Source organism: Natrix helvetica (genome assembly GCF_964273705.1).
Source record: "Natrix helvetica genome assembly, chromosome: Z".
NCBI classification, from domain to species: Eukaryota; Metazoa; Chordata; class Lepidosauria; order Squamata; family Natricidae; genus Natrix; species Natrix helvetica.
Genome location: NC_138554.1, coordinates 78,634,843 through 78,647,301, shown reverse-complemented (window position 1 = coordinate 78,647,301; position 12,459 = coordinate 78,634,843). Strand labels below are relative to the sequence as shown.

The 12,459-nt window shown below is 42.3% G+C and overlaps 1 protein-coding gene across 3 annotated transcripts in view; it reads left to right on the top strand.

The window, feature by feature from the left end:
• ITGA9 (integrin subunit alpha 9) overlaps window positions 1-12,459 on the top strand; it is a 541,618-nt gene that overhangs the window by 446,045 nt on the left and 83,114 nt on the right. For all 3 annotated transcript variants that reach the window (XM_081971274.1, XM_081971275.1, XM_081971273.1), the window contains exon 27: window positions 5,546-5,665. In XM_081971274.1, coding sequence (XP_081827400.1) covers window positions 5,546-5,665 — 120 coding nt within the window. The remainder of the gene's footprint in view (window positions 1-5,545; window positions 5,666-12,459) is intronic.

Here is a 12,459-nt window from a genome sequence, read left to right as displayed (position 1 = left end):
GGTTCTCAAAGACTCGAGCCTTTCCCTGTCCAACTCTATCACCGCTGGAAGTTCACGGGGAAGATCAGGTAAGGCTCTAGGTTGTTCTGCTCTACTTTGAGATCGCTCTGGGGAGGTAGACCGGGAACGAGGCATTTGCGTGTTGTCGGAAACTAAACCCTGTTGCTCCCCTGCCGTGTTTGATTCCCCTTGCCGATTCCGTAGCTGATTGATATGGCGTCTCCACACTCGGCCATCTTCTAACTCTATTAGGGGCCAGTAATTTTCCTAACAATTCCCTGGACCCAAAGTGGGTGCCCGGCGTAATTTCGGGCATAAACTGTGGCGTTTAATGGGAAACCCTTTATCTGACAGTGTGAGTCCAGAGGCTTTGATGGGGCATACTCTGGATGAAGCCTGTCAAGTGTAGTTCTAATTCGTCGACCCATTAATAACTCAGCAGGCTTTTTATTTGTTGTGGCGCATGGGGTGGCATGCTGCCAAAATAGGTATGTGTCTATGTCCTCCTGCCAGTTGAGCGGCCCAAACCTAGCCAGCGCTTCTTTCGCTGATCTGACAGCGCGTTCCGCTAGGCCATTGGCCGCCGGGTTGAAGGGGGCCACAAACGCATGTCGGATCCCCAGCTTGGTAAAGAACTTGTTTAGTAAAGCAGCAGTAAATTGGGGCCCATTATCTGACACTACTAGATCAGGTAACCCATGGGTGGAAAATACCCTCCTTAATACCTTAATAATGGCAGGGGCAGTGATGTTAGACAATAATGCAATTTCAACCCACTTAGAATAAGCATCAACAATAACAATAAAAGTCTGGCCCTTTACTGGGCCTGCTAAGTCCATATGGATCCTGGACCATGGAGCTCTTGGCTGCTCCCAATTTTGGATGGGAGCTCTGGGACCGGCAGGTCGGGACTCCTGGCACTTTGAGCAGCCAGAGACCCACCGTGCAATGTCCTGGTCCATGCCTGGCCACCAAGCGTAGCTGCAGCCCAGCGACTTCATTCTGACGATGCCGGGGTGGCCTTCATGGAGGGTAGTCAACACCGCGTCTTGCAGGGAGGCAGGAACAACCACACGGCTACCCCACAGGAGGCACCCTTGCTGGGTTGAGAGTTCGTGTTGTCTGGTCAAAAAGGGTTGCCACTCGGTGCCTGGTGGTTTGGATGGCCATCCTCGTTCAGTCCAAGCCAGCACCCTGGAGAGTAGTTTGTCTCGTCATGTGTGTGTGGCCACGTCCGCTGCTGTGATGGGTAACTGCATCTTGTCGATCAGTAGAACCTCAGAGGCAGGCGCAGGATCCTGGACAGCGATGGGCAACGGGCATCTGCTCAAGGCGTCAGCATGGCAAATGTGCTTCCCGGGTTGGTGATGCAGAGTGTAGTTGTGGGCGGCCAGGAACACCATCCATCTCGTGAACCTGGGAGACAGAATATGGGGCGTCTGTTTGTCCCCAGCGATGATGCCCAACAGGGGCTTGTGATCCGTCACTATATGGAAGTGGCGGCCGTAAAGATATGAATGGAAACGATACATAACATTAATTAAAAAGAAAAAACCTAAAATATAACATTGGAATAAATCTTTAGACCCTTCACTCAGTACTTTCTTGAAGCATCTTTGGCAGTAATTACAGCTTCAAGTCTTTTTTGGTATGTTGCAGCAAACTTTTTACCTCTGGATTGGGGATTTTTCTGCCATTCTTCCTTGCAAATTCTCTCAAGCTCAGTCAGATTGGATGGCAACTGTCAGTGGACAGCCATTTTCAGGTCCCTCCAGAGATGTTCAATAGGGTTCAGGTCAGGGATTTTGCTGGGTCATTCTTGGACATTCATAAAGTTGTTCCTAAGCCACTCCTGTGTTACCTTGGCTGTGTGCTTAGGATCATTGTCGTGTGGGAAAGCGAATCTTCTGCCTAGTCTAAGGTCCTGAGTGCTATGGAACAGGTTTTCACTGAGGATATCCCTGAACTTTGCTGCATTCAGCATTCCATTAATCCTGACCAGCCTCCCAGTCCCTGCTGCTGAAAAACATCCCCACAGCATGATGCTGCCATCACCATGCTTCACTGTGGTATGATATTGGGCAAGTGATGAGCGGAAACTGGTTTCCTTGAGGCATAATGTTTAGAATTGAAACCAAACAGTTCCATCTTGGTTTCATCAGACCAGAGAATCTTGTTCCTCACAGTCTGAGAATCCTTCAGGTGGTTTTTTACAAACTCCACATGGGCTTTCATGTGTTTTACACTGAGGAGAAGCTTCTGTCGAGCAACTCTGTCATAAACCCCAGATCAGCGGAGGGCTGCAATGATGGTTGTCTTTCTGGAATTCTGTCCCATCTCCATACAGGATCTAGAGAGCTACAGTCAGAGAGACTGGTCATCTTTCTCTTATTAATGTCCTTCTCCCCCAATTATTTAGTTTGACTGGGCAACCAGCTGTTGTGCCAAACTTCTTCCATTTGAGAATTATGGAGGCCACTATCCTCTTGGAACCTTCAGTGCAGCAGAACTTTTATAGCCTTCTCCAGATCTGTGCAGTAATCCTCTCTCTGCATGTACTTCCTTTGCCCTCACAGCTTTTGCTCGGCTACAGTATGCATTGTCAGCTGTGAGGCCTTCTATAGAGAGGCTCTGTCCTTCCAAAGCATGTCCAATCAATTTAATTTACCACAAGTAAACTCATATCTGTGTAGACACCTCCAATTACGGAAATATAGAAATATATCAGTAACAATAAAGAGAAATGGGAGGTACCTGAGCTGAATTCCAAGTATTGTTGCATAGGGTTTGAATATGAACTGAATATTTCATATGTGATATTTCAGTTTTTTTAAAATAAATGAGCAGACATTCCTAAAATTATGTTTTCACTTTGTCATTATAGGATACCAAGTGTAGATTAATGAGAAAAAAGTGAATTTCAACAACTGTAGAATCAGGCTGTAGCATAAAAAATTGACAAAAGTGAAGGGAGTCTGAATACTTTCTTAATGCACTGTAAATGCTGATGATATCCAATTATACATTTCCATTCATGGCAGATTAAGCAATGCTTCTGGTATTATCCCAATATTTGGAGGGTGTTGGGGTTTGGATGGGGAGCAACAGGCTTCACTGTATCCTGTACCCTGTAAGACCAAATGGTTTTGGGTTTTGAGGCCTTCCAGTTCTAAAGGCAGCTGGAAGGGATTATGCTGTCCCAGACAACTTTCCTGTACAATCTATAGGTTCTCCTCGATTCCCAAAACCTACTCAATGATTAGGTGGCAGTTATGGCTAGTAGTGTCAGGTCCCCTACTGAGATGCTGCTATTCTGATGGAGGGGGGGGGAGGAGTCTATTGAGGTTGCATTCTCTGCATGCCTTCGCTTTTGCTGTAACCACATAGGATTTAGGAAGGGAGGCTATTTTGAAGACAGATGGGCTTTCTCCCAGCCAGTTCTAGCCTGACACCAAGATCTCTGTGTTCGGCAGATGAATCACTATCAAGCTAGTGTCTCTGAGTTCTCAAAACACCTATTTGGAATTCAGTGGTGGGTTTCTATTATTTTTACTACCGGTTCACTTGTGCACATGCTTGTGCTTGTGTGCAATGCTTCTGCACATGAGGAGAAGTGTCCAGGTGGGTGGGCAGAGCCTTCCACCACCGCTACTTCTGGTTCACCTGATCCAGGCTGAATTGGCAGCAACCCACCTCTGGTGAAATTGTATTGACTACCAGTGGACTGGTGAAGGAGGGTGGGGTTTGAATTGGGAAGAATAGCTTAACACTTTGCATGGGAACTTCAGATTCTGCCTGACTTCTCTGTAATCACATTCTCTTTGTAAAAGTTCCTTTTGATAACTAATTGTTTCAAGAGTCATGGTTTCCTGAGGGAGTAGCTGAGGCAGGTCATTACAAGTAGGGTCTTTGCACAACTTTGTACTGTGTGCCAGTACCTGTTCCTGTTCCTAGATTGAGAGGATGTACTCATAGTCACTCATTCTTTGGTCCTAGTCAGATTACTAAAATTCATTCCACATCAGGATACTGAAGATTATCCAGAAACTTCAGATGGTGCAAAATGCAGGGCTGTGAGAAGTTATGTGTGTTTCTGGTAGAACACATATTATAACTCTGCTTCACTAGCTGTGCTGGTTACAAGTTTGTTTCCAGGTCTAATTCAAGGGGCTGGTGTTGACTTTTAAAGCCCGTCAAGGCATAGGACCAGGTTACTCAAGGACTGCCATTCCACCAGATCTATTAGTGCAGGGGCATCAAACTCAATGTCATTTAGGGCCGCATCAGGGTGGTGTTTGACCTTGGGGAGCTGGGGGGCTGTGGCCAACTCAATGTTACTTGTGTCAGGGGCACCTGTGGTGGCTCGAGCACTCTGCCAGCGAAAACGAGCTGCCAAGCTCTGTTTTCGGCTGTGGCAGCCTCCTGCAACCCTCTGCCAGCGAAAACAGAACTCCTTTTTTTCTGGCAGAGGCATTGTGGGCCAGTCTGCTGTTTCCAGGGCAATTCCGCAGGCCAGATCTAAGCACCCCGTGGGCCGGATCCGGTCCCTGGGCCTTTAGTTTGACATCCCTGTATTAGTATATGCATGATAGGAGTACTCTCAACTGGGAAGCTACATTTGATGTGCCCTGGATGGTGGGCTTTTTCTGCTGTGGTCCCCATGCTGTAAAATCTTCTGTCTCCTGAGATAAGATTGGTCTCATATTGTCTGATCTTCCAAAACTCTCTTAAGACTTGGTTATACCAGCAGGTCTGGGACACCCAGGGGACAAGAAAACTTGTGAATTGACTCGGTTATCATTAACAACTCTTCATCTGCTGTTTTATTCATTGAGTTATTGAGATTTTGTGATTCCAGGGGAGTGGGAGGATGCACCAAGGAAGCTCATTCAATTTCCTTGTACACATATTGTGCATTGACAATAAAGGTTTGATTTTTATGGTTTATTTTTTTATAATTAATCATGGTAATAGTTTTAGATATTTGTTGATTGTTTAGCTTTGTTGTATGACACTGAGAGTCACTTGTTTGCTGAGATGAGTAGCTACATAATTGAATGAATGCATAAATAAATAGATAAAACTTCATTTCTAATTTATAGTAAATTTCCCCTATAATGGCATAGATCTTTTTTCCCCTGACATAGGCTAAAGTGACAGACTGATCTCCTTTCCTTTCCTGTTTTCAAAGCAAGATGAACTAGGAGGAAATTCCAAACTTTGCTAAATTTAAAGTAGATTGAAATCAATTTCCATCTTATTGTTGTATCCTGACAATGGCAGATACTGAATGGAGTTTCACTTCTGGGTAGAAAACAACAGGATGGAATCATCAAGGATGAAGCATGACATCTTAGTTGTACTTCTGATTTCATAGAAGGCTTTTAAAAATCCATTTGAAAATAGTCTGATAACTAATGTTGTAATTATAGTTTGACATTATTATCTTGTATTTAGAATTATTGCAAGATCTAATAAAGCATATCTGATATGGGGAGTACTGAAGTTTAACTGTATGATTCCCCCCCCCCCAATTACTCTGTAGGTGATCTTTGAGGCCTTGCACAATCTGGAGGCTCGTGGTTATGTGGTTGGATGGATCATCGCTATCAGTTTACTGGTGGGAATTCTCATCTTCCTGTTATTGGCTGTACTGCTATGGAAGGTAAGCTGTCTATCAAACACAACATAGGCAAGAGGATTAGCCACACCCTTGGCTTAAAGTGCTTTTTGGTCTTTTAGGCTCTTTAGCATCCATTAATTGCAAATAATAAATATTATACCCTAGGATCATTAAACTTCAGAACAAAACGTTGTGTTTTCATTTTTTTGCTGCAAAAATGGAGAATTGTTAAAATTATGATCACAGAACCTTGAAAGAGGAACATGTTATGACACATTCCACATAAACTGATTTTTCATGGCTGGCATGGTAGAACTGTAATGTCTAAGTCCACAAGAATGTTTTACTGTTACAGCAATGAACTTGTATGATTGTGAAAAGTAATTGAGAACTGACCAAAGGGAAGAGGGTATTCCTACCAGACTAAACAGAAACCAGTTGAAATAAAGGAGTTTCTGTTCAGTGAAGTAAACCAGAGAGTGCTGCATGAGCCAATATAGATCAGAAAACACCAAGCAGAGCTTGACTTTCTGGTTATTTGGGGCCAAGTCAAGGACAATGTTGTGTGCTACTGCCCTTGAGAAATAGTTATTGACCCATATTTACATTGAGACAAGATGACTGTGCAGATCAGCCCCAACTCACATAACCCTACTTTTGCTACCAGCATGCTAGCCTCTTGTCTTTCCTGATTAATGTAGAGTTCTATGCATTATAATGTATAGGATTACACAAGCTTTGAAGGAAGGCTTGATTTTAGCAATGTTTTGAATGAAGCACCCTTTGAAGCTTTTTTGTATGATCTTAAAAGTGAAAGAATGAGCTTTTAAAAAAGAAAAAAACTTGCCATGTTTTGTTTTCTGTTTTTGTTGTTATTGTACTTATAATTATTATTATATACCATCTCTCTCTTTCTCTCTGTTTCTGTCTCTGTCTGTCTCCCTGTGTTTGTGTGTGTGAGAGAAATAAATAAATGAAAGAAAGATCAAAAGGAAGGAAGGGAGGAAATGGTAGGTAGGTAGGTAGGAAGGAAAGAAGGAAGGAAGAAAGAAAGAAAAAAAGAAAAAAGAAAGAAACTCAAAGTGGCAAATATACTTAATGCTCCTATGTCTTTTAGTTGTCTCCTCTGCAGTTTCATTTACCTGCCTAAAACCAATTGGCCAATACATCCCATTTCTTTATAAATAGAGTAATGCAAAACACAAAAAAGGATTGGGGAATAAAATAAACTATGCCTCCTCATATCTGAAACCATTCTTTCTTCCACCATATCGATCCCCAAATCACGAATAATTTTTTATTCTTTAAAGTTCTTACCTTTTTCCAGAATCTTCATTCAACCACTACTTCTTCTATTCTCGTCTTCCTCACAACCCCTTCACTCTTCCTCCTATGTTCTGCAGTTCAGTCTTTCAGTTTAACCAAACCTCCTCAGCATGCTTTTTTTAAAGCGGACTTTCACTTTTGTATTAATTTATCTTTGATTCTGTTTCCTCAAGTTTTAACATGAACATTTCTAAAATAGCCAATTCACATTGCATTCAACCTACTTTTAACTCAGCTCTTACATTCATTTAAAAATATGTTCAAAAGCATTTCCTCATGCAGAAAATTCTGCTTTTCTCAATTAACACTAGATCTGAGCAACTGAAGACCAATCTCCAGATTTCTCAAATAAAGTCAAGTAGATATCAGCAGGTATTAAGTAGGTATCAAGTTTTGTACAAGCTCCATGATAATCATAGACACATAGTTCAGGAGCAGGGCTTGCATTGCAATAACATGTCTCTTGTTTCATATTTCTGACAAAATCATCAAGGTCTGCAGAGACTTCTGGAAGCAGCGCATAATAATACAGTTCAGTAAGCTCTGATAACAGAAGGCAGGCATACACAATTTTTTGTATTTTGTTTATTTATGGAAGTAGCTTTCTGTCTTTGATGGGGCTAAAGTAGTCCTTTGCCTAAATAGATACTGCTACCATGGAGTTGGAATACTGCTACATAGTTAGAATGTTTAAATAAACCTTTTTGGTTTTCCCAGAGGAGATTAAGATTCTTTTCTGAATTGCTTATCAGAATGTCAACCAAATTTTGTGCTTGGTGCAAGCTCTTAATAATGATGTCACTTTGGGAAACCAAAAACTAGAAAGTGGCTGCGCACACCACCTAAATTTTGTTTTTCTGGTCTATTTCATAATAAAGCTTAGACCTGTTTAAAACACAGCAGCCGTATTCTTTTGTCCTTAAGTCTAAGAAATCTGCCTCATTATTCCATTGAATAGATAAATTCATACAGATAAATCACAGGAGGCTCTAATTTAACTATCGTGGTTTAGAGTCCAGTAGCATTTCAGTTTTCTTAATAACACACCTTGAATACATGATTCTTTTTGCCCAAATTAAACAAATCATGCATTTCAGTAGGTTTGTCATGTAGTTGCTTAAAAAAGTGTCAGCCATAAATACATAGGGCTTGCTTAGGAAAATGATCAAAGCACTCTTCTATAAATACCACATATCTTGTTTTTATATTTAGAAAACTTGTTTTTATATTTAGAAAACTTTGTGGAAGATCAGCCAATTTGAAAATGAACATGAGAGTAAGGATTCACTATAAATGTTTTCTAACTCATCATTTTCCCCCTCCCCATGGCCTCATATTATATTACATGTCTTGGGAAATGGGAAATGATTTGCATTTACTCTGCCAGTGATTTTTGTATAGCCTGTATCAGGCCTGCCTCCATTCAAAACCCAATAAAGAAACCCCCCAACTCCATTTTGATAGGCAAGAGGTGTGATGTTATGTGAAGCTCATCTTCAGGTATTTCACCCATCTAGAGTCCCCTCCACTCATAGTACAATAATTCTTGAGAGCAAATCTCCCTTTCAGTTCACATGGGACTTCACATCACCAGCTCACTTCCCCAACCCAAATGCCATGCTCCCCCTCCCCATTACTATGGTAGCTGGTAGCAAGCATGCAGTAAAGTTGAACCACATACTGCAGATCTGGCTGACATTTGGCCCTCCTGCAGTAAAGGCCTTAAAAGAAAAAAAAAGACAAAGAATACAAAGAGTAGCATAAATATAAGATAGTAGAGGAATATTACAGTTTATCAGGATATTTTTGGTGAAACAATTGTAAGAGTTTGGAAGCCTGGACGTTCCAAATGTCCATGCATTAAGATTATGAAGGAGGGGTTTCTGGGCCACCAAATATTGTAGTTTCCCCTGGTGTTTCCTGGAATCTAGGATTTCCTTGACTTCAAAATGTTGTTCCCCCTTCTGTGAGGAGGGAAACTGGGGAGAAGGGTGAAGGGAAGACATTTGCTCAGGCTTGAGCAAGCAAACATGAAATACTGGATTAGCCTAAGGGTTTTGGGCAGCTCTAACTGTACTGTGACCGGGTTGATGATTCTGTCTATGGGGAAGGGGTATACATACTCAGGGCCAAGTTTCTTTGATTTCTGGATAGTTTGTAGCTACTTCATGGATAGGAAAACCTTGTCCCCCACTTGGAATTCTTTGGGTTTAACCCTTTTCTTGTCAGCCTGTTTCTTTATGGACTTGATGTGCCATCCTCTCCTTCATTGGGAGCAGCAGGTAAACATTCTCCACACACACTACATTGAGCACAGATGAAGAGATCCATCCTTTTTCTCATGAAACAATACTGGGGCAGCGACTCTCAGCCTAATTGGTTGTATGAAGCTCTGCTTTAGATTCTTATCAATAAAGGCCCACAGCTCATTCAGCTCTTACAGAGTCATTGAGTAGTTTTTTTGGCTTACCGAGTTTTGCCACAGGGAGGATTTCTATGCTGCAGTCTGTGGGGCAATGGGGAAGGGAGCACATTAGAGCCCCATTCACTGAATGGCTTCCTAAGGTCCAATTCAACCCCAGCTGTGATTTCCATGTGCCAGTCTCTAGCCAGGTCAATTTCCACCTTGTCTGCCAAGACATACTAGCACTGTTGTTCTCAAGGGGTCCCCCACGGGACACAGCATTGATAGATTTCATTGTTTAACCATCTTTGTAGCATTCCATCAGAACTTCTGGGAGCCAGCCAGTCATAAGGCAGGCCGGTTCACAAAACCTCTGGGTGTATTCTGCCACTGACCTCTGACCCTAATCCTAGTCTTGTGTTTGGCTATGGGGTCCTTGAATCGCTGACAGAGCGCCATCATGAACTGGTCATAATCTCTTAGTTGGGAGGCATTATCACTCGTGAAGACTGACCAGTCTGCTGCAGCTCCTTCCAGAGCCATGATAACACATCTCCCTTTGGCTGCCTCTGATCTAAAGTCCTCTCCATCCTCCTGCATGTGATTCCAGACTTGAGCTAGAAAGAGTCCCAGGGCTTTGGGATTTCCTCCATATTTTACTGCCAGTAGAGGAACCCTAGGAATTTGGTGCCTCCGGAGGATGCCACCCTGCTGAGGGGGTCTGGGCTGCAGCAATGGCTGCCAAAGCTGCCCCCTGAAGAGAAACAGGGGCCACCGCAGTGGTTGCGGAGATGGCAGCTCTCCTGCTGCCTTGCTAGCCTCTGTCATAAATTATTTCAGATTTCAGATTATTGAATAATTTTAATTCAACTGTACATAATAAGAAATTGTAAAATCTATCTAATCTATAATGATGCTGGAAGAATCTACAGACGTAGAATTTTAGATTTGGAAAGCTGCTTATATTTGGTTGCAGTCTTTACTTTGTACTTTACTTTGCATAGCGCATAGAGATGGGAGTGCAGGGGGAAACATTTATTTTATCATACCTGAACCAAAATACAGTAAAATACTGACCCCCAAAACTTCTTGACTTCTACGGTGCAATTTCCAGCTTGAAAAGTTCGTGCAGAATTTTAAATATAAGCGAAAGTGAATTACAGTTGTCCTATGAGGAACATTGTAATTGATTTTTTTTAAATGCAAAAATGGAACAGTGCGACATAAGACAAAAATCAGAAAGAAAACCAGATCCTTCTAGCTCATGCTCTGACTCCATCCAACACTCCTGATTTGGATTCTCTTTCCAACTTTCTTTTCTGAAAGTCAAAATATTAAACAATATTTCTAAAATAGTTCATGTAGTATAATGTAGCCCAGGGATTCTCAAACTTTAAAAAGGGGACCAATTCAAGGTCCCTCAGACTGTTGGCAGGGGGGACGACGACTATAGTTTGATCTGCTTAATAACTGGGTGGGTGGGTGGGCATGGCTAGGCGGCCATATGACTGGGTGGGCATGACCAATTTAGCAGTCCATTTTGCCTTTGTTCTTCCTAAACTGTACTTGGTCAATCCAAGGCTTCTATTTATTTAGTAAGACCTCCTCCCCAAAAGGAAAAAGGGCACAGACTTTCTTGCCACTTGCCTAACTTCATTACAACAGCAGTTTCAGGTTCCTTAAAATAGGCCATTAAAAAAGGAATAAAATAAACAGGATGTCAGCGTTCTAAATACCATGTAGGAAGTCAATTAGAGACCAAGGCAGAATCATCCTTAAAGTTCCAATTTAATCATACAGGCATGTTAGCATTGTGCTATGGAATTCCAACTCTAATGTTCTTCCTGGAATTCCACCCAGTTGAAAGTTCATGATCTATCCCCACACCCCATAATCCATCACATGTTCCAATCATCATCTTCCACGCTGGCATCTACTACTACACTAATGAAACAGCATAAGAAATTAATAGAAAGTGTGGCAGGCCAAAGATCCTAAAAGAAACATAACTACAGGCCTGACAGGGTGCCTCTCCTCAGAAGAAAAATGTTTCCTGAAAAGAGAATAACATAAAAGTTAACATAACAAAATTAACCACCTCCTCTCCCCCCAGGCCTATTGGGAAACTTCTTATGGAACTGCTTTACTAACTTCTCCACTTTTAGGTTCCCACTGTTCACCCAAGTAGCTTCAGACCACTAAGTACTGTAAGCGACCCCTATTCAGCCTGGAGTCTACGATTCTTTCCACCTCAGGTTGTATTTCCCCTTCTATCACTACAGGAGGAGATTGACCTTGGGTGGATGCTCTTATGTTAGATCCAATTACTGGTTTCAACAAGCTACATTGAAATTCTGGGTCAATTTTTCCTAGACTTCTGGGTAGACTGAGTTGAACTGTAACTGTGTTAACTATCTTCACTATTGGGAATGGACCTAGAAATTTTGGACCAAATTCCTTGCTAGGCATTCCTAATCTTATGTATTTGGTAGATACAAAAACTTTGTCCCCCAAAAGGAAGAGGTTTTGGAGTGAGCGATGTTGATTAGCTTGCTTCTGGTAGGCTTCTGCCACAACTGCTAGAGCCTTCTTCATATTCTCCCATCTGTTCTTTAGCATGTCCATCCATTCATTCAAAGACATGGAGGAAGGAGGTTCTCTAGGCAACTCAGGCATGGCAACAAATTCCATGCCACTGGTAATCTGGAAAGGAGTTAATTCTGTGCTGCTGTGGACCGCATCGTTGTACGCCACTTCGCCGAAGGGTAACAAGTCCGACCAGTTGTCTTGCTAATAGTCCACAAAACACTGGATGTATTGTTCCACCACCGCATTGGCTCTCTCTGCTGCACAGTTCATGCTGGGATGAATCTCTGAGCTCAGTTCTTGTGTGGACCCAATGGATCTCAGGACCTCTCTCCAGAACTTGGCTGTGAACTGGACTCTGCGGTCTGAAATGATCCTCTTGGGTACTCCGTGCAGGCAATAAATGTGTTTCACAAACATTTTTGCTAATTCGTTTGCAGATGGCAATCCTGAGCAAGCAATGAAGTGTGCCTGCTTAGAAACCAAATCAATAACTGTCCAGATTACTCTGTTCCCACTG